This window comes from Salvelinus namaycush, chromosome 12 (assembly GCF_016432855.1).
Source record: "Salvelinus namaycush isolate Seneca chromosome 12, SaNama_1.0, whole genome shotgun sequence".
NCBI lineage: Eukaryota > Metazoa > Chordata > Actinopteri > Salmoniformes > Salmonidae > Salvelinus > Salvelinus namaycush.
In genome coordinates, this window is record NC_052318.1 from 31,999,706 (window position 1) to 32,021,221 (window position 21,516).

Here is a 21,516-nt window from a genome sequence, read left to right on the forward strand (position 1 = left end):
TTATTCTGTACAAGTTTCTTTCTTTTCCCTCTGTCATTTAGGTTAGTATTGTGGAGTAACTACAATTTTGTTGATCCATCTGCAGTTTTCTCCTATCACAGCCATTAAACTCTGTAACTGTTTTAAAGCCACCATTGACATGGTGAAATCCTTGAGTGGTTTCCTTCCTCTCCAGCAACGGAGTTAGGAAGGACGCCTGTATCTTTGTAGTGACTGGATGTATTGATACACCATCCAAAGTGTAATTAATAACTTCACCATCCTCTAAGGGATATTCAGTGTCTGCTTTTTTTATTTTTAGCCAGCTACCAATAGGTGCCCTTCTTTGTGAGTCATTGGAAAACCTTCCTGGTCTTTGTAAATTAATCTGTGTTTGAAATTCACTGCTCGACTGAGGGACCTTACAGATAATTGTATGTGAGGGGTACAGAGATGAGGTAGTCATTAAAAAATCACGTTAAACACTATTATAGCACATTTATTGCAATTTATTATGTGACTAATTATTACTCCTGAACTTATTTAGGCTTACCATAACAAATGGTTTGAATACTTATTGACTCAAGTCATTTCAGCTTTTAATTTGTAATTCATTTGTAAACGTTTCTAAAAAACATACTTCCACCTTCACATTATGGTGACACAAAATCTCTACTTTTATTCATTTTAATTGCAGGCTGTAACACAAGAAAATGTGTTAAAAGTCAGGGTGTGAATACTTTCTGAAAGCACTGTATGTAGATAGCCCTTATAGTATCAATCACAAATCAAGATAAATCGACATATAACCTAGACTCCAGGGTGGTAAATCCTGCCTTATTTCGATGTGTCCAACGTAAGCTTTGGTGAAAATGATTGTACTGGATGTAAAATAAAGCATTCCACAAGTCTGTGAAGTCTCTCCTGTCAGACAGACATAGTCTCTCCTATCAGACAGACATACTGTATTTGAAGACTGTGCGAATACTGTCCTCTAGTGGTGAACTTGAGAATGGCAGTCTACTATTGTCGTAAAAAGTTAAACTGCTGCAGTTTACGACAAATATGGCGACATGATCGAAATGATTTTGTTGTTGACCAGACCACAACAATTAATTCAGCAAACTAACAATATATTCGTTTAAACAGCTTACATATTTCCGTTTTAAGGAGCCTGTTGTTTTCGTGCAGACCCAGTCACCTTTAATGGCAGGCGTCATGGAATCAGGTAATAAAGATAACCAACTCGCTATCTAACGTTAGCTAACTAGCTCGTTAGACAAAGTAGGCTACAAACAACTATAAAGTGGCTAGCGGACTGGATGTTTTGTCGCTGCTTTTTTTTTTTTTTAAGACTAATGTCCACATAATGTAAGCTACATTTGATATCTTGGTGTAGCTCGAGCTAACGTTGTAGCAGCGGTCTAAGGCACTGCATCTCAGCCTTAGAGGCGTCACTACAGACCCTGGTTCGATTCCAGGCTGTATCACAACCGGCTGTGATTGGGTGTCCCATAGGGTGGCGCGCAATTGGCCCAGCGTCGTTTGGTTTCGCCGGGGTAGGCCGTCATTGTAAATAAGAATGTGTTCTTTACTGACTTGCCTAGTTAAATAAAGGTTACAAAAAATAAAATAAGTTATCCCTGGGACGCGTTCAGTACGACAGAACGGTGTGTAACGTTTAAGTAAACGGAAACGGTATTGTCCTGCTCGACCAGATGAAGAACGTTGTGATTATGGTGGCCCAAAAGGCGTATGTGTATGGTGTGCTGTACGAGTTATGCAATTTCATATAGTCACACCTATATTTAGAGAGAACTTACCTCAAAAGCTGTTGAAGAAAGGTGCGCACAGTTTTGGGGAAAAATGTTTGATATAAACTGTAATGCAACATATGAACTGGACACACCCATGGTTTCCTAGCCATCTGTTTTGGCTAGCAAACTGCTTTCCCCAAAGTCAATTGTAATGTTATGTTACTCTAACTTGTTTTGTGTGTCTAATTTCACAGAGGAGCAGGCAAGGAACCGCTTTCAATCAGAGCTGGAGTTCATCCAATGCTTGGCCAATCCGAATTATCTGAACTGTGAGTGGGTTATCTAGCTAGCTAACTTATCCTCAATTTTCTGTCACTCAGAACAACCAAAGACACTCGTTACTATAACCTGCAGATATCACTGGTCACTTTAAAAATTAAACACAAGTCACTTTAATAATGTTTACATACTGCTTTACTCATCTCATATGTATATACTGGATTTTAGTCAGTACCACTCCGACATTGCTCGTCCTAACATTTATATATTTCTTAATTCCATTATTTTACATTTGTGTGTATTGTTGTGAATTGTTAGATACTACTGCACAGTTGGAGCATTTTGCTACACCTGCAATAACATCTGGGGGGGAAAAGTCTGTGACCAATAAAATTTGATTTGATTTGAGATATAGCTAGCATTGTTTGTGACTCGTCTCTGTTCCTCTGTGTCCCTCCAGTTCTGGCTCAGAGGGGTTACCTGCGAGAAAAACCCTTTGTGAACTACCTGAAGTACCTACTGTACTGGAAGGAGCCTGAATATGCCAAATTCCTGAAGTAAGATTCACTGTTGTTTTTCCTTCTGCATCATATACATCAATCACAGTAGTATAACAATATGTATAATGTATGTACAACAGTGCCTTCAGTAAGTATTCACACCCCTTTACTTTTTCCACATGTTGTTACAAAGTGGGATTGAAATGTATTTAATTGTCATTTTTTTGGTAAATGAGCTACACAAAATACTCTGTCGAAGTGGAAGAACAATTTTAATATTTGTAAAATCTACTGTACCAGTCAAACGTTGGAACACACCTACTCATTCAAGGGTTTTTCTTTATTTTTACTATTTTCTACATTGTATAATAATAGTGAAGATATCAAAACTAGGAAATAACACATATGGAATCATGGAGTAACCAAAAAAGTGTTAAACAAATCAAAATATATTTTATATTTATCAAAGTAGCCACCCTTTGCCTTGATGACAGCTTTGCACACTTAGCATTCTCTCAACCAGCTTGAGAGTTCCCACACGTACTGAGCGCTTGTTGGCTGCTTTTCCTTCACTCTGCAGTCAAAGTCATCCAAAACCATCTCAAATGGGTTGAGGTCGGGTGATTATGGAGGCCAGGTCATCTGATGCAGCACTCCATCTCTCTCCTTCTTGGTCAAATAGCCCTTGCACAGCCTGGAGGTGTGTTGGGTCATTGTCCTGTTGAAAAACAAATGATAGTCCCACTAAGAGCAAACCAGATGGGATGGTGTATTGCTGCAGAATGCTGTGGTAGCCATGATGGTTAAGTGTGCCTTGAATTCTAAATAAATCACACATTGTCACCAGCAAAGCACCCCCATACCATCACCCCTCCTCCTCCATGGTGGGAACCACACATGCGGAGATCATCAGTTCACCTACTCTGCGTCTCACAAAGACACGGCGGTTGGAACCAAAAATCTCAAATTTGGACTCGTCAGACCAATCGACAGATTTCCACCGGTCAAATGTCCATTGCTCGTGTTTCTTGGCCCAAGCAAGTCTCTTCTTATTATTGGTGTCCTTTAGTAGTGGTTTCTTTGCAGCAATTCAACCATGAAGGCCTGATTCACGCAGTCTCCTCTGAACAGTTGATGTTGAGATGTGTCTGTTACTTGAACTCTGTGAAGCATTTATTTGGCCTGCAATCTGAGGTGCAGTTCAATCAATCAAATGTATTTATTTATAAAGCTCTTCTTACATCAGCTGATGTCACAAAGTGCTGTATAGAAACCCAGCCTAAAACAGCAAGCAATACAGGTGTAGAAGCACAGTGGCTAGGAAAAACTCCCTAGAAAGTCGAAAACCTAGGAAGAAACCTAGAGAGGAACCAGGCTATGAGGGGTGGCCAGTCCTCTTCTGGCTGTGCCGGGTGGAGATTATAACAGAACTAGATTGGCATTATTATAATCAGAAATACTCCTCAGTTTCATCAGCTGTCCTGGTGGCTGGTCTCAGAGGAGCAGGCAAGGAACCGCTTTCAATCAGAGCTGGATGGCTAGGTTAAGAAGCTGGATGTGGAGGTCCTGGGCTGGCGTGGTTACAAGTGGTCTGCGGTTGTGAGGCCAGCTGGACATACTGCCAAATTCTCTAAAATGATGTTGGAGGCTGCTTATGGTAGAGAAATGTACTTTAAATTCTCTGGCAACAGCTCTGGTGGACACTTCTGCATTCAGTATGCCAATTGCATGCTCCCTCAACTTGAAATATCTATGGCATTGTGTTGTTTGACAAAACTGCACATTTCAGTGGCCCTTTATTGTCCCCAGCACAAGATGCACCTGTGATCGTGCTGTTTTTATCAGCTTCTTGATATGCCACACCTGTCAGGTGTATGGATTATCTTGGCAAAGGAGAAATGCTAACCAACAGGGATGTAAACAAATTTGTGCACAAAATTTGAGAAGCTTTTTGTGAGTATGATTTCAGCTCATGAAACATGGGCCAACACTTAACATGTTGCGTTTTATATTTTTGTTCAGTATACAATGTTGTTGATCAATCCAGTTTTCTCCAATCACAGCCATTAAACTCTGTAACTGTTTTAAAGTTATTATTGGCCTCATGGTGAAATCCCTGAGCGGTTTCCTTTCTTCAGCAACTGAGTTAGAAAGGACGCCTGTATCTGTGTACAGTTGAAGTCAGAAGTTTACATACACCTTAGCCAGATACATTTAAACTCAGTTTTTCACAATTTCTGACATTTAATCCTGGTAAAAATTCCCTGTCTTGTTTGAGTGAGAGAAAGTTAAGTGAAAGGGAGAGGCACCTTGGTGGCGGAGTAGAGAGACAGCATGGGTTGTGGTTGAGCACCTGCCTCTGAAGACATGTTGATGATCAGACCGTTCCCTCTGGGAAAGCCAGGACAGGTGAATAAAGGGACAATTTCATAGATTGACATCATTAAGATTCACGTTTCATTGATATCACCATGATGCATATGTACCTTGCAACCATGCGTGGGAGAACCAGTCTGGTCATCTGAGGAATGATAACACCATCAGTACCATCACCAACATCTCCATAATCACCAGAATCCTCTTTCACCCCCATCATCATCATCATCCGCATCATCATCATCATGATCAACAACACCAACATTAATCTCCTAAACGTTACCATTATATTTTTCACATAATGACCAAATATTAAAAGCTATGACTTTGTATGAGCCATACACTAGTTTAGAAACATAAACTAAGACATGGACCATGCATAGAACTTCACAGAGGGAGTCTATATAAATCCTGACAGATCATCTCACCTGGGTGACAGAGAGGATCTTACAGTTGATCACCTGGTGGTTCTCTGTGTTAGGGAGGAATGAAAACACAAATTAACTCAACTATTAGCTGAAGCTTTAAATCCAACCATAGTACATTATTACCTTGTTAGAATCAAAATGGCACCCAAAACATGATATATACAGTTGAAGTCGGAAGTTTACATACCCCTTAGCCAAATATATTTAAACTCAGTTTTTCACAATTCCTGACATTTAATCCTAGTAAGAATTCACTGTTTTAGGTCAGTTAGGATCACCACTTTATTTTAAGAATGTGAAATGTCAGAATAATAGAGAGATTGATAAATTTCAGCTTTTATTTCTTTCATCACTTTCCCAATGGGTCAGAAGTTTAAATACACTCAATTAGTATTTGGTAGCATTGCCTTTTAAATTGTTTTACTTGGGTCAAATGTTTCGGGTAGCCTTCCACAAGCTTCCCACAATAAGTTGGGTGAATTTTGGCCCATTCCTCCTGACAGAGCTGGTGTAACTGAGTCAGGTTTGTAGGCCTCCTTGCTCGCACATGCTTTTTCAGTTCTGCCCACAAATGTTCTATAGGATTGAGGTCAGGGCTTTGTGATGGCCACTCCAATACTTTGACTTTGTTGTCCTTAAGCCATTTTGCCACAACTTTGGAAGTATGCTTGGGGTCATTGTCCATTTGGAAGACCCATTTTCTACCAAGCTTTAACTTCCTGACTGATGTCTTGAGATGTTGCTTCAATATATCCACAATCTTCCTCCCTCATGATGTTATCTATTTTGTGAAGTGCACCAGTCCCTCCTGCAGCAAAGCACCCCCACAACATGATGCTGCCACTACCGTGCTTCACGGTTGGGATGGTGTTCTTTGACTTGCAATCCTCCCCCTTTTTCCTCCAAACAAAACAATGATCATTATGGCCAAGCAGTTCTATTTTTGTTTCATCAGACCAGAGGACATTTCTCCAAAAAGTAAGATCTTTGTCCCCATGTGCAGTTGCAAACCGTAGTCTGGATTTTTTATGGCGGTTTTGGAGTAGTGTTTTCTTCCTTGCTGAGCGGCCTTTCAGGTTATGTCGATATAGGACTTGTTTTACTGTGGATATAGGTACTTTTGTACCTGTTTCCTCCAGCATCTTCACAAAGTCCTTTGCTGTTGTTCTGGGATTGATTTGCACTTTTCGCACCAAAGTACATTAATCTCTAGGAGACAGAACGCGTCACCTTCCTGAGCGGTGTGACGGCTGTGTAGTCCCATGGTGTTTATACTTGCGTACTATTGTTTGCACAGATGAACGTGGTACTTTCAGGCGTTTGGAAATTGCTCACAAGGATGAACCAGACTTGTGGAGATCTACAAAAAAAAAAATCTGAGATCTTTGCTGATTTCTTTTGATTTTCCCATGTTGTCAAGCAAAGAGGCACTGAGTTTGACGGTAGGCCCTGAAAGACATCCACAGGTACACCTCCAATTGACTCAAATTATGTCAATTAGCCTATCAGAAGCTTCTAAAGCCATGACATCATTTTCAGACATTTTCCAGGCTGTTTAAAGGCACAGTCAACTTAGTGTATGTAAACTTCTGCCCCACTGGAATTGTGATAGTAAATTATAAGTGAAATAATCTGTCTGTAAACAATTGTTGGAAAAATTACTTGTGTCATGCACAAAGTAGATGTCCTAACCGACTTGCCAAAACTAAACGAGTTTTAATGACTCCAACCTAAGTGTATGTAAACTTCCGACTTCAACTGTAGTAACTGGGTGTATTGATAAACCATCTAAATTGTAATTAAAACTTCACAATGCTCAAATGGATATTCAATTTCAGCTTTTTTTTATTTTTACACATCTACCAATAGGTGCCCTTTTTTGCGAGGCATTGGAAAACATCCCTGGTCTTTGTGGTTGAATCTGTTAAATTAATTACTCGACGTGGGGAACCTTACAAATAATTTTATGTGTGGAGTACATAGAAGAGGTAGTCATTTAAAAATCTGATGTAAAACAATATTACTGCACACATTGAGTCCATGTGACTTGTTAAGCACATCTTTACTTGTGATATCAAAAGAGTTGAATACTTATAGACTCAAGACATTTCAGCTTTCATTTTTTTATTAATTTGTTTAAAAAAAATGAAAAACATAATTCCACTTTGACATTATGGGTAATTATATGTAGGCCAGTGACACATTTTATCTCAATTTAATCCATTTTAAATTCAGGCTGTAACAGAACAGAATATGGAAAAAGATCAGCGGTGTGAATACTTTCTGAAGGCACTGTATATGTCTCCCTTGTTATGCAGATACCCCCACTGCCTGCACATGCTGGAGCTGCTTCAGTACGAGCACTTCAGGAAGGAGCTTGTGAATGCACAATGTGCCAAGTTCATTGACGAGCAGCAATTACTGCACTGGCAGCACTATTCCCGGAAACGCACCCGTCTGCAGCAGGCTCTGGCAGAGCAACAACAGCAGCAACAGCTGCCTCATGGCAATGCTACTGCTAAATGAGAGAGATAATCTGTGGCATAAAAAAAACAGGATGATTGAACTTGAATGGACATGGACTCAAATGTCAATTCAGCCTCCTGGAAATGTATTTGTGATATGGATCATGGGGATGTCTCTTTTTGCTCTTATTTATGTTTCTGCTTTGGAAAATAAATACAACTTTTGGTTAAAATGCTGTTTCTTTGTTGTTTGACCTCAATAGAACAGTGGTGGAAATGGACAGCATTGTTTACTCCTAATTTCTCAGGGAGAGTGAGGCAGCAGTTTTGGTTAGTATTAGAAAACTATGATAGATACTTAAGGTCAGTAATGGATATTATGCAACCAAGAGCTAAAATAACAATATAAGCAGTGAAAAACACTTATGGAGAAATATAATACACATTAAAATATGGGACTGTTGTAAGCGTATGTAAAACAAATTGTCACCCTGATTCAGGCCTCTATTCAATTCACATCATGAAGTTAAGCATTACAGCGTGATAAGTGTGATGGCAATGTACCCACTTTAGCGTCGACTGCATTCACGGTAAATAGTGCTTATGTCCACTCAATCGGAATTTACCTTAACATTTCTATCGCAGAATCTATAACACTTCAAATTTTACAGATGGATTAGAGCTCTCAATCTGCTAATGACGAGATGCTTCTTGTATTAATCTATTTCCAAGATGGGTAAAGACCGTGAACAACTTCTCAATCAATTGTGTACAATTAATAGTATTACATTAGTAAACTTAAACATGCACACAATTAACATGTATTATTTCTGAATTATGATGCATTTGGAATGTATCACTGTAATTGGATACTTTTTAATCTATTTCGTAGTCCCTTACCAAGATGGCGCAAAATATAACCAACGTTTTGAGTTGTCACAAAACCGGAAGATTACTGAACAAAAACTGCTGTTGAACAATTTGATAAGGTCACAGCACGGATTATTGCGAAGTTGAAAAAAATATTTCTCATTGTTCTGTCTAATTTGCTCCAAAATACATTTGTGGATGGTTGTTTATTAACACCCGGTAAATGTTCATCTCAAAGATTTGTGGCTGTGTGTTTTGGGTCTGCCACACCTCTGGTTTATGACGTTTCCCTAAAAATGACTACTCTTTGTCACGTGATGTTCTATAAATAATGGTAGGATTTCAATTGTATACTCCTCTCCTCCTTCTCAAACCCCATTGGAGGAGAAAGACAGAGGTCCCGCCCCTCTGACCTTCTCCTCCAATGGGATTTGAGGTGAGGAGGAACAATTGAGATTCTCCCAATGTCCATTTTTTGTCTCGAGATCAATGTTCACTTCACTCTGTGTTGTACCGCTGAAGGATTGTGAGATTAAGTATTTTGACTTTTCCTTCTTGTCTTTGTTGAAATTACTTTTCTTCTATTGTTTTAACCCTGCTCAACGCACAGCGGTTTTTGGCTTCACACGTAAGTGAACTTTGAAACACCCGCAGTCCCCTCCCACTAAACCCCCACAGCTCAAACACACACTGTAATGTTTAGATTATGTGCATTCTCTCGCTTGAGCTCAGATGTATCTGTTTGGCATCATATACAATGTTACCCAGTTGGACAGTGTGTGAGACAGACAGTGGGTAGTGTTTGTGTCTGTTGTGTAGGTATGTCAGCGACAGAGTCATTTGTCTATTTGGTCTCAGTGTTGTCTCACAGTACCGGTCTGTTGTTTTCTTTAGTGTTATTAGTCAGTTCTCTAGCTGTATTTTTATAAACACCCTCCTGAATAGGTCCCTGATGTAATTGTATTCCAGGTCTGTCTGTCATGTCCTCGCACAGGACCGTGGGGATGCGGCAGCTGCGAGTTGCGGTGGTGGGCGCGGGAGCTGCAGGTCTGTGTGCCGCACGTCACATCTTGTCCCGCCCAGACACCTTTGCCCCACCCGTCGTCTACGAGCTCGCGGAACACGTGGGCGGCACATGGTTCTACGAGGAACGCACCGGTAGCTATGACAACGGGCTGTCCATTCACAGCAGCATGTACAGAAACCTCAGGTACAGTAACACTAACCTCACCCTCTCTCTCTTTCTCTCTGTGTCTCTCTCTCTCTCTCTCTCTGACTTGACCCAGGTCTTATTTTGTGTGTCTCATGTTTTACACTCCCTTAACTCTATGCAGGACCAACCTGCCCAAGGAGGTCATGATGTTCCCTGACTTCCCCTTTGACCCCCAGCTGCCCTCCTTCCTGCCACACCAGGAAGTACAGAAGTATCTGGAGAGATACTGCCAGAGCCACTGCATCACACCACATATTAGGGTAGGTACCGTCCACTCACACACATGGTCCTCTGTCAGGGGTAGAGAAGGAAGGTCCACCCTCATCAATTTCAGGTGAAAAAAGGAAAATGTTTATTCCGTTTCACAGGACAAGAGTCTAAAGCCCATCTCTCCCCCACTCTTTGTTAGTTCAGCACTGTGGTGGATGAGGTGAGCCCTGTGGTGACAGAGGGTAAAGGACCAATGACGACGTGGGAGGTGACGTCAGGTGACAAGTCTGGATCACGGAACACTGAAACTTTTGATTCCGTGTTCATCTGCAGCGGGTAAGAGATGTGCATGTGCTTTAGATATTTACAATGTATTTTACACCCTAACCCTTAACTCTTAACCCCTGTCTCCTTTCCCTGTAGGCACTACTCTGACCCCCACATCCCATCCATCCCTGGGCTAGAGCGATTTAAAGGTGTACACCACAGTCATCAATCCCTATCCCTCTCTTTCTTTACCTATATCTCATGCCCAGAATTTTCCTGACCATGCAACCTGAACTGGAAAATGTCTGGGCAAGGTTAGGTGTTCAGGAAAAACTCATGGCTTTTATCTTATGCCATTTCTCTTTATCTCTCTCTTTCTCTGAAGCTGTATCTCATCTCATCCCCTTGTTTCTCTCTCTAGGCAAAGTGATCCACAGTCACTCATACCGCCACCCAGAACCCTTCTCAGGTCAGTCAGTGGTGGTGCTGGGCGCTGGGGCCTCAGGACTTGACATCTCACTAGAACTGGGTCGATCCAACGCCCAGGTGACTCTGAGCCACGGTAAGCCCACCCTACCCTTTCCTCTGCCCTATGGAGTCCACCAGGCCACCCCTGTGGAGGAGATCCAGGAGGATGGGTCTCTGCGGTTCCAGGATGGGTCCATTACACAGGCCCAGGTCCTGCTGCTCTGCACGGGCTACAACTTCAGCTACCCTTTCCTGGAGCCAGCCCGATTGGGCCTGGAGGTTCAGGAGCACCTGGTAACCCCGCTCTACAGGTTCCTGATGCCCCCAGCATTCCCCTCACTCTTCATCATAGGCATCTGTAAAATAATCTGCCCCTTCCCCCACTTCCACTGCCAGGTGAGGTTGATGGTGATGTTGATTATCTTATTTTTTGTGGAACAAAATGTCTGGCTACCTCATCCCTCCCTCACTATATCTTGTTCATTCTCTCTCTTATTGCTTTTTTGTTCTTTCCCATCTTTCTCTCTCTCTATCAATCTCTCTCTCTCGCTCTTCCCCTCTTTTTCTCAGGTCCAGTTTGCCCTGGCAGTGCTGGAGGGCTCCGTGGCCCTGCCATCGCGGGCTGAGATGGAAGAGGAGGCCCAGGGAGAGATGGCGAGGAAGGTGGAGAGGGGGGTGCAGCTCAGACACATGCTGAAGCTGGACAAGGAACAGTGGGGTTATGCCCAGACCTTAGCTCAGACTGGGAGGTTCGCCCCTCTACCCCCAGTCACACAGAGCCTGTATGAGGAGGTATGGAGGCAGAGACAGGTTCACCCACAGAACTACCGGCAGCTGAACTATCGACTCGTCAGTGACACACAGTGGGAGCAACAGGAACTGCATGCTGGTGAATGAGGAGGAGAGGAAAGTCGAGGTTAGGAATAGGATAGGAGGAGAGGAAATGACTGAGCATCCTTGGATAAATGGACAGAATGATGTAGGCCTTTTACTGAAATCTTACTTTGACATAATTTATTGTAATGTATGGACTCATGTAAATAATATATGCAATTTCACCCACAATTCTTTAGATAATGTTAGTAGCCTAGCCTATATCAAATGTACCTCACCAGCTTTTCTTTCACTTATTGTAAACAGAAAACATGTCATATCTCTGTCAGATTTCTCAATATTGAATTATTTGTAGGATATTTTATATCAATACACTCCTTAATGAACTTTTCAAAATGTATTTCCAATGCCAAAACTGCCAAGCTCCAAGGAAATAAAAAAATGCCATGGGAATATTAGAAAACCAATTTGTCCACTTTTTTTAATATGACTATTTTAGTTTATTTAGGATTTCCCTCTTTTATAATTCGAATGACATGAATGTAATAATAGCCATCTGGCCTGCATGTCAGGCTATTTTAAAAGACATTGAGATATGTATGTGTTTCAGTTTTGCTCCAAATGCTGTAATATGACTTTCTCTCCCGGGTTTTCCCATCTGGTTTGAGTAGTCATATCCCAAAATGTTGAAATTGGACACTAATTAAGAGTACATTCTTAACCTTTATAACCCTCCTTTACAATTGTTTTTAGTTCGAAATGTAGAACCAGAGCCAGACCACACCCGATTGTTTTAATCTTAAATAGATATCGCATGTAATTTCAACACTTCCAGGAATCCGAAGCATCGCTATTTAAAAGGGATAGGCATGGAGGGATGTAGTGGCACATTGGATGTAGGAAAAGCGGGCGTATCTTTTCCCGGCTGCAGAAGGTAGAGGTTAAAAAGCTGTGGGAACGGGTCAGAGGAAAGAGAGGGGCGGGAGGAATGGGAAAGGGTACAGTAGAAAGGCAGGCAGGGTCTTTTCTTAACTTAAAGGAAGAGTTAAATCAGAAGTTAATAGCTTATTGTGAGTTATTAAAACGATAGCCTACACCGCGGAGAACTGGGAAACCGAAAGTTATCTAATTATATAAGATATTAACAAGAGAAAGAGACCTCGATGTCGGGAATAGGACACGGTCTGGAATAGGTAAGTCAAAGTATCCGCTTGCCACCAGCCCCCCTCAATATTAAAATTGTAAACAACAAATCTTTCATGGTGTGTGTGGCATACATATGCGTTATATCAAAAGAGAAGAGATACTTTGTATTCAACGTGTCGTGCGCGCGTTCCAGGCAGCACGTTCATGGCAAGAAATCTGAGCGCACTCGTTCTACAGTCAGAGTGAGTCTGAAAAGTATTTAAAATGCAACCTTTTAAAACAGATTGAGAATTTTCCGGTATAGGCTAGTGCATGCATACTTCCGAGTTTAGATAATGGGAAAGATACAAAAATTCACTATTACGAAATAGACTAGCCTCGCCTACAGTTCAGTCAGTGTTTTTCGAACTTCTCTAAGGAATGCTTTGTGTTTTTCTCCTGAGTAGGCTATCCTGGTATCCTATTGTTGATACACTCCGCTTTATCCTGTAGTAAGATTGTGCACATTGTATAATGATCTTGGCAGCTTCTTTTTGATAAAATATATATATATATATATATATATATATATATATATATATATATATATATATATATTTGTTTATATATATCAGAGACCACCCACCTGAATCACTTTAAAATAAAAATTTATCAAATCCTCTTCCTTGACATCCCTTTCTCTGTCATCTGCCCACAACAATAGGGTGAAGGATGGAGGGAGATACAGAGAAAGAGACAGCAGAGGAGGAGGGGGGTGATGGCACAGAGCTGTCTGGTGAGGAAGGGGTGGGGCGACTTCATCAGAGCGGAGGGTCCTCAGATGAAGATCAGGACCTACCCATCATGCAGTGGGAGGACCTGAGCCTGCGTATCGCCGAGCTAGAGAAACAGGAGGAGGAGAGGAGGGAGAGGGCAAAGGTCAGAAGGCATAAAGAGAAGGAGTAGACGTGCTCTGCCCTTAACGACAGATCTGAGATTAGCTTATCTGCCCCAAATCAAGACCTTAACAATTTGCGGGAACAGCACTACATTGACCTTAGATCAGAATCTAGGGGTAACTTCATCCTACTTCTCTCTTTGCCTTACACATGTGACTGTCATCTACTGGTATTAGGCTGAAAGCTGGAGCCCGAGATCACAGTAATAACCTCTGTTAATAAGATGATAGGAATAACACCCTGTGAACCCCTGGCATTAAAGCTGAACTTGTCTGTTTGAAAAAAAACTGCAGAGATGGGTTTAATGACACCCTTACACTCTTAAATACCCCACCACCACAAATCGCCACCCCTTCCCTCCTCCCATGTCATCTCTCCATCCCTGATCCCTCCCTCTATTCCTCTCTTTCAGAGTACGTGTGGGTCGGAACAGGGGAGTGTGTCAGAGAGCTGGGCGGAGGAGAGGCAGGGTGGGCTTCGGAGGAGAGAGGAATGGGAGGAGGAGGACTATGGAAGGTGTCGAGTTACTGTTTTCTCATCTAGGTAACAAATGTCAAAAATCTCATTATCAACTTCATTCTGTATTCGCTGAAACCATCTAATTTCTGTTCTTTCTGTTCATGCAATTGTTGCCTTTTCCTTTTCTTATTACAGATTCCACAACCACAGAAATCTACAGTTATGCTACACCAACAACAGTGAGAGCGAGGATGATGATAAGGAGGAGGGGGCTGGCAAAGAGGTGAGCGATTCCCTCCTGTATTATAGTCTAGCTCAAGACTGGGACAAAAACCTGCACACATTGCGGCACTCTAGGACGAGGTGTGAAGAACTCTGTTCTACAGCGATGTATCATTCATTCATCCATCAGGATTGGGGTCAATTCCATTTAAATTCCAGTCAATTCAGGAAGTACACTGAAATTCCAATTCCAACTCTGTTCAATGTTTTTCAATTATGAAAATTTGGAATTGGAATTTGGTTTACTTTTTCAATTGACTGGAATTTAAATGGAATTGACCCCAACCCTGGCATCCATACTCATGCCATTTTGTGTTTCCTGTTTACTGTCAGGGTTCTAAAGAGGCAGGTAGCCATGGTTACCATCCCTCTGGCCTGAAGCTGGAGGTGAGGGCCGCACTGAGTGCGCTTAAAAACAAGCTGCTCGCTGAACAGAAAGAGAAGAAGGTAAGAAGGATGGAGAAGGGAGACTGTAAGTGTGAACTGTGGAGATAGAGGAAAACACTGAGCATTGTCTGAGAGAGAGGTGAAGATTGGTATGTGTGAATAATTCCTGTGTGTGTGTCTCAGCACCTCGCCTGTGTGAGATCACTAAGAGGAAGCATCTGGAATGCTGTGACCTGCAGATCTGCTCAATACAACAGCTCAGCTCCCTCAGGACCTCACTCAACCACGACATACACGGTCAGTAGGCGGTCATTACATGGAAATCTTGGTCATTACATGGAAAAAAGTGGTTGTTACATGGTAATAACTTGTTAGTAAGTGCACTGGCATGTGAGTGCTTGCTGTACAGTTTGTGCATTTTTGGCTCTATGTATTTGTGCCTTGTTGTTGTGCTTTGCATGTGACAATAGTAGTAATACTAGTAATATTATATTCTATTCTTGTAGACCTGAGCTCTGAGTTGGTGGGTCACCTGTTGATAAGGGACCAGCTGAGGACCAAACAGGATGCCATGCTCCTGGATGTACAGGATCTGACATAATGTTGACCCACAGGTGCACCGGATGTGACATCCCCACTGCCATGGACAGGGTACCAGGACATGAAGTCATTGTGACCAATAGTGGATAAAGTGATTTTGGCCCAGATATGCCACTATGAGACCATCAGAAGTATTGCCATAGTAGCCTACTCAATATGATTTTTCGTAAAGGAGAAATGTTGATTATGAGCAACTGATAAGCAACATCTTGGACCAGTGTCATAATACAATCCATATTTCTCAGATGGATGGATAACTTTCTCTTCATCATCCCCACCTGATCTTGACCAGCATAATCTTCATCATCATTAGTGGAGAACGTACTGTATTAGGACCTGTTTTGACTTACGCATGCACTTAACCAAAAATATTTAATATCAGAAAGAGGGTTTTAAGCCATTTGTGATGTTGTTTGAAACATCTCTAGTAATATCTGACTCATAGTCTTTTGCCTGTGGTAAGAAAGTCCTATTTATCTTGGGGGTGTCAGATGGAGAACCTTCACAGCCATAGTGTAACCCAACATTCAATGAGTTATATCATTTACATATATGAGGGATACAGCTTTACATAAGTTTTATTGTGTAAACATTGCAATATCCTTGACTTACTACTTTAAGGGAATTGTCCACTTATAGCCTGTCTAAAACAAGCTAAGGAGTTACATATTCAGGCTAAAGGGAACTGTCCTGTAACAATTTGGTAGAGAAGTTTCTTTGTTGCTAATTATCCTCTGATGTATAATATAAGCCTCATGTAGTTGTTGATGTAAGGGAATTGTCTGCATAGTGCCAATAAGCCTGTGGGTATTGCCATTATGTATTTTATGATATACCTGGTTTGCAGCCATAACTATAACTACCACCAGCATAGGAAACTACAAAGCTGCAATTGGTCAATTGACTCCATGCCAGCATAACCCGAAAATATTTTGTGTTTCTCAGATTGTTCTGGCAATTCTCACATAGAAACTTCATTGGGATGAAGGATGTTTGATGTGCTTTTTACATTTGTAACACAAATCAGATCTTTTTTTATCATGATGGAAGGGGCAATTTTAGGCCCTTTTTAATCCTATGTATGACAACACCTTGGTGTCGTTATACCCCTAATAGCTCTAAAATATGGACTATCATTACATTCTGAAATACAATTTTACACATTAATTTATTCAATATTAAAACTATTAATATTATCTCAAAAGTACCCTTTTTGATTTTGTTCAGTTTTAGACATATTGTTTTAAACAATCTATTTTACTAGTACATCACATTTCCAGAGTGGGCTCTCTGTTACTTTTAAAGTTATGATTCAAAGGGAACTCCTTCTGCTGGTGATTTGCTGAATGTGCAATCCTACAGTAGGGCTGTGATTGGTTAATTACCTATAATGTACATTTCTTTGTATAGTGAACAATAATATAAACTCAACATGTAAAGGTTTGGTCCCATGTTTCATGAGCTGAAATAAAAGATCCCAGAAATGTTCCATATGCACAAAATGCTTAATTATCTCAAAATTTTGTGCACATATTTGTTTACAACCCTACTAGTGAGCGTTTATCCTTTGCCAATATAATCCATCCACCTGACAGGTGTGGCATATCAAGAAGCTGATTAAACAACATGAACATTACACAGGTGAACCTTGTGCTGGGGACAATAAAAGGCCACCCTAAAATGTGTAGTTTTGTCACACAACAAAATGCCACAGATGTCTCAAGTTTTGAGGGATTGCAGGAATTTCCACTAGAGCTGTTGCCAGGGAATTGAATGTTAATTTCTCTAGGACCTCCACATCTGGCTTCTTTACCTGCGTGATCGTCTGAGGGTGGGATTGCTGAGGAGTATTTCTGTCAGTAATAAAGCCCTTTTGTGGGGGAAAACTTACTCTGATTGGCTGGGCCTGGCTCCCAAGTGAAATCCATAGATTAGGGCCTAATATATTTATTTAAATTGACTGAATTCCTTATATGAAATGTAACTCAGTAAAATAATTGAAATTGTTGCATATTGCGTTTATATTTTTGTTCAGTATATAACATTTATCATTTCTTCAAAAGTGGTAGAGAGCCCACTCTGGGAATGTGATGTTTGAAAAGTATATTCTTCCAAACAATGTGTAAAAATAAGCAAAACCAAAAAGGCCTCTTTTGAGATATTAATAATAAATATAATATCTTACCTGGTTTTCTGGTGATATGAAAGATTGTCATTTGTCTGCCATTTTAAAATATACCAGCCTGTTTCTTCCCTCTTGTCTTTGTCCTGCTATCACAGTTCATTGTTTCATCATACTACAAATACACACGATTATTGGAAGTACCACATATAATAATTGCTAGTTAAGACACGAGGTATATTTTCCTGACCATGTGACCTCACCAGGGACAAACACCAGGCCCAGAGTCTTTCCTCTTCAAGTCACATGATCAGGAAAAACTCCTGGCCTTATTACCTCTTGTGTCTTAACTAGCAATTATTATATGTGGTACTTCCAATAATCGTGTGTATTTGTAGTATGATGAAACAATGAACTGTTTTAGCAGATTCATGGCCATGGGAAAGGGGTGAATGCTATGAAGTAACATTGAACATTTTCATCTCTGAAGTATTATTCATTATTCACTTTTTTTAAATGTATAATTTTGCATTCAATAAACCTTGTAAGGTTATTTAATGTTGTGTGCTGGCACTGTGTTTGTCTTTGCTGCTGCTAGCACACCATACAATATTTCCAATATTTGTTAAAATCTATAGTTTAAGTGCTTGTGTGCGAGCGAGTAAACTTGTGTGTACCAGTGGGACCTTCAGTTGACTAGCTCAGCACTAATGATTGAGAGGTCAACAATAGACGAATAGGGAGGGAGAGATGAGGATAAAGAAAAACTGAGGTAGGAGGATGGTTGCGCAACAGACTCAGGGATGACTGACCAGATGAGAGATAGAGAGAGCAGGAGGAGGAGAGGAATAAAATAATAGTGTGAAAGGTGAGAGAAAGTTACTGTTACTGTATGCTAACACTGTTTTACTGATGAGTTCACTGGCTACGAGGACAAAGGCAAGAGGGAAAAAACAGGCTGGTATATTTTAAAGTGACAAAGGACAATCTTTCATATCACCAGAAAACCAGGTAAGATATTATATTTGTACACATTAAATACGCAAAAATATCAACACCACCACAAACATACAGAGAACGATGAATGAGGATTTTCCTTACTGTTGTAAGATTTACAATGATATAAATACCCAATTTACACACATTTTTGATTTGACAAAAGGGTTCATGAAAAATGTCAATAAACATAAATCGAAGCATTGATAATTCAATGTTGCAGTAACATTCCAGTAGTAGCGCCTGCAGCTGCTTGCTTGTATTGGGTTTCCGTTCTGCATATCTGTCTGAATGGATATCAATTATTTACAGTGCCAGCGAAGGTCATAGGAGTAGGACCCTGTGTCGATCGGGACAAAGACACTTTGAGCTGCACCCTCCCCATCACCAAGATGCTATGTCTTCCTTTAAATGTTCAGATCCACTTGTTATTAGAAATATATAAATAAGAAGACTTCTGGAATAACTAACCAAGGCCATGAGAGAGTTCTGTGTGATAAACACTCCCAACATAGAAGATAAACATGAGGGAGCTAACATTGATCACATAAACAACATTTTCCAACTAATTTAGCTGTGATTTACATGAATCATCTAAAGAAAACACACACAGTGTGCACAACAACACACAAAGAGAACCCACTATCATTGGTTCCATTTCCAAAACATGCATTCTTGGCACTTAGGATAGACTTTTTAATACTGTATGTCACATTCTTGGACAGTGGATCAATCTACAGTACTCCAGAACATGGGCTTCAGTGTACTCATGGTCAAAGTGGATCAGATATGTAACATGGGTGAATGGAGAGTTTCCGGAAGAGTGTGTTACTGATTGAAGAGCTAATGGACCGAGAATTATCCATAATCAGCTAAATACATTCCTAGTGAGTATTTCCAAACTAAAGCACTTGTTTTCTCCCTCTTGCACAGAATATTCCTTCCCTCAAACCATCTGCAGAGTAAAGATAAGAAGATGACCGCACCTGAGAGAGAGCAAACGACAGGAACACTAAACAAGCAGAAGAATTTGCCACAAGGAGCGCGTGATGAAAAAGGAACATGAGACTCTGCAAAAGAAGGGAAAACAACCACAGTCAACCATGATGATAAGCCAAGCCTCCAACACCACAGAGAGCACATCTGTGACAGGGACCTTCTCCTCCTTCACCCCAGCCACCCTCTCTCCCTCTCTCCCTGCAGTATTGATGAGTACTATAAGTACATCTTCCTCCCTCTCTGCTACTCCCTCACCTTCTTCTTCAGCCTGACGCTCAACTCCATTGTCCTGCGGCTGTTGCCATGGCAATACCCACCGCCGCTGGACCACCTCTCTGATCTACATGGTGAACCAGGCGGCCACAGATCTAATGTATGGCCTGTCCCTGCCATTCCTGGTGGCCAGATATGTGCTGCGAGACCACTGGGTGTTTGGGGACTTCATGTGTCGCCTGGTGCGTTTCCTGTTCTACTTCAATCTCTACTGCTCCATCTTCTTCCTCACTTGTATATTCGTCCACCGCTGCCTGGGCATCTGCCACCCTATGAGGACCATCACCCTGGAGAGCAAGAAGGCCGTGAAGGGGACCTGTGCCATGGTGTGGGTGGTGGTGTTTGTGCTTACTTGTCCCATCTTCAGGTTTGCACAGACAGGGTATGTGGTGAGAGGAGGAGGTGGTGGAGGGAGGTAAGGGGAGTGGGGGAATGGGTCTGAAGAGGAGGGGTGTGGAGGAGAGGGGATCGGTGGGGATTCAAAGGCATTTGTGAACTGTTGGGATGATGCTATTGATAAAGAGTTTGCAGACTATGTCCTGTACGGCCTTGTCCTGCACCTACTGGGGTTCTTCGTCCCATTCACCATCATCGCATGGTGCTACTCCCAGGTAGTCAGGACCATCTTTAGGACCCTGCATTCCCCATCCAGCTCCCAGGTGGGAGAAGACGAGGAGGGAGGTAATGTGGGGTCAGAGGGGCGCAAGGAAAGGACGTCCATCTCCATCTCCAGCTCACAGCATTCCTATTTCATCCGCAGGAGCCGCAAGTCCATCAAAAGCATTGTCACCATCACTCTCCTGTTTGCACTGCTTCCTCCCTTTCCACATTACCCGGACACTGTTCCTGCTACTCAGGAGGGGTCACATGGGGGGCTGCAATGCCATGAAGACAATTTCAATCTGCTACAAGGTCACTAGGCCACTGGCTTCCTGCAATGCCTGGCTGAACGCTCTCCTGTACTTCCTCACTGGAGACAAGAGTGACTCCTGCTGTGACACGGCCAGTCAGCATGACCACCACCTCAACCCCTCTCTCTGGCCACTGAGGATCCTGAGGAGAGACAGAGTGGGAGAGAAGGAGTAGGTGAAGGGAGAAAAGAAGACTGAAAAGGAGAAGAAGAGGGCAATTCGTCTGGACAATGAGTCAAAGTCTACTGGGTTTGTCGTTTAGGAGATTTTACACTTGGAACAAATACGGCATCGTTTACGTGTAAATTTGTTTGTGTTTTTGTATTTTTTGTATGGACCTTTCTATTTGGGGCACTTAGTTGTTTTGCACTTTATTTCATTTGGACTTGTTAAATGCGTTACTTTCTCACTTAGCATGTTGACATTAAAATACAGTTGGAATTTCAGTGTACTTCCTGAATTGACTGGAATTGAAATGGAATTAACCTCAACCCTGGCCAGCACATACAGTGAACACACAGTGTACAAACAGTAGCTAAGCTACATGGCTATTGTTAAAAAGCTAATAGTGGTAATAGCTAATAAGTTGCTAACAAGCTGGTACAATTTACAGTAAGGGATGTCACAAGCATCATATAAAATGTTTGTTGTATATTATTCAAATTATGACTTGAAATCCATTGATTTCAATTGACTGATATTAGCTGTGAGGACTTAAGCTATGAAACAAATTATAAGAAAGCAATACTGGATAGAT

The 21,516-nt window shown here is 41.4% G+C and overlaps 2 protein-coding genes, 2 long non-coding RNA genes and 1 pseudogene across 6 annotated transcripts; 4 read left to right on the forward strand and 1 right to left on the reverse strand.

Moving 5' to 3' along the window:
* Positions 1-1,028: 1,028 nt before the first annotated feature.
* Positions 1,029-8,017, forward strand: med31 (mediator complex subunit 31). The gene is made up of 4 exons (XM_039004705.1): positions 1,029-1,207; positions 1,991-2,065; positions 2,476-2,572; positions 7,638-8,017. The coding sequence occupies exons 1-4, from the start codon at positions 1,186-1,188 to the stop codon at positions 7,843-7,845; spliced, it is 402 nt and encodes a 133-aa protein (XP_038860633.1). The 5' UTR covers positions 1,029-1,185; the 3' UTR covers positions 7,846-8,017.
* On the reverse strand, positions 4,824-5,357 carry LOC120056527. The gene is made up of 3 exons (XR_005477807.1): positions 5,320-5,357; positions 5,002-5,036; positions 4,824-4,906 (listed from the first exon to the last, which is right to left on the reverse strand). It is a non-coding gene; the product is annotated as an uncharacterized LOC120056527 (long non-coding RNA).
* A 1,104-nt stretch (positions 8,018-9,121) lies between the features above and the next one.
* On the forward strand, positions 9,122-12,099 carry LOC120056528 (flavin-containing monooxygenase FMO GS-OX4). Of its 3 annotated transcripts, none has more exons than XM_039004706.1 (7): positions 9,122-9,282; positions 9,624-9,864; positions 9,989-10,127; positions 10,277-10,413; positions 10,501-10,553; positions 10,766-11,208; positions 11,383-12,099. In XM_039004706.1, the coding sequence occupies exons 1-7, from the start codon at positions 9,144-9,146 to the stop codon at positions 11,707-11,709; spliced, it is 1,479 nt and encodes a 492-aa protein (XP_038860634.1). In that variant the 5' UTR covers positions 9,122-9,143; the 3' UTR covers positions 11,710-12,099. The 3 variants fall into 3 exon arrangements, with proteins under 3 accessions (XP_038860634.1, XP_038860637.1, XP_038860636.1); XM_039004709.1 differs by having other exon boundaries at positions 9,168-9,282; positions 9,649-9,864; XM_039004708.1 differs by lacking the exon at positions 9,122-9,282 and adding an exon at positions 9,357-9,473.
* A 527-nt stretch (positions 12,100-12,626) lies between these two features.
* Positions 12,627-17,123, forward strand: LOC120056529. The gene is made up of 6 exons (XR_005477808.1): positions 12,627-12,839; positions 14,143-14,273; positions 14,385-14,472; positions 14,805-14,918; positions 15,042-15,155; positions 15,365-17,123. It is a non-coding gene; the product is annotated as an uncharacterized LOC120056529 (long non-coding RNA).
* Positions 17,124-19,327: 2,204 nt separating this feature from the next.
* LOC120057480 lies at positions 19,328-21,179 on the forward strand (annotated as a pseudogene).
* The last annotated feature ends 337 nt before the right edge of the window (positions 21,180-21,516 follow it).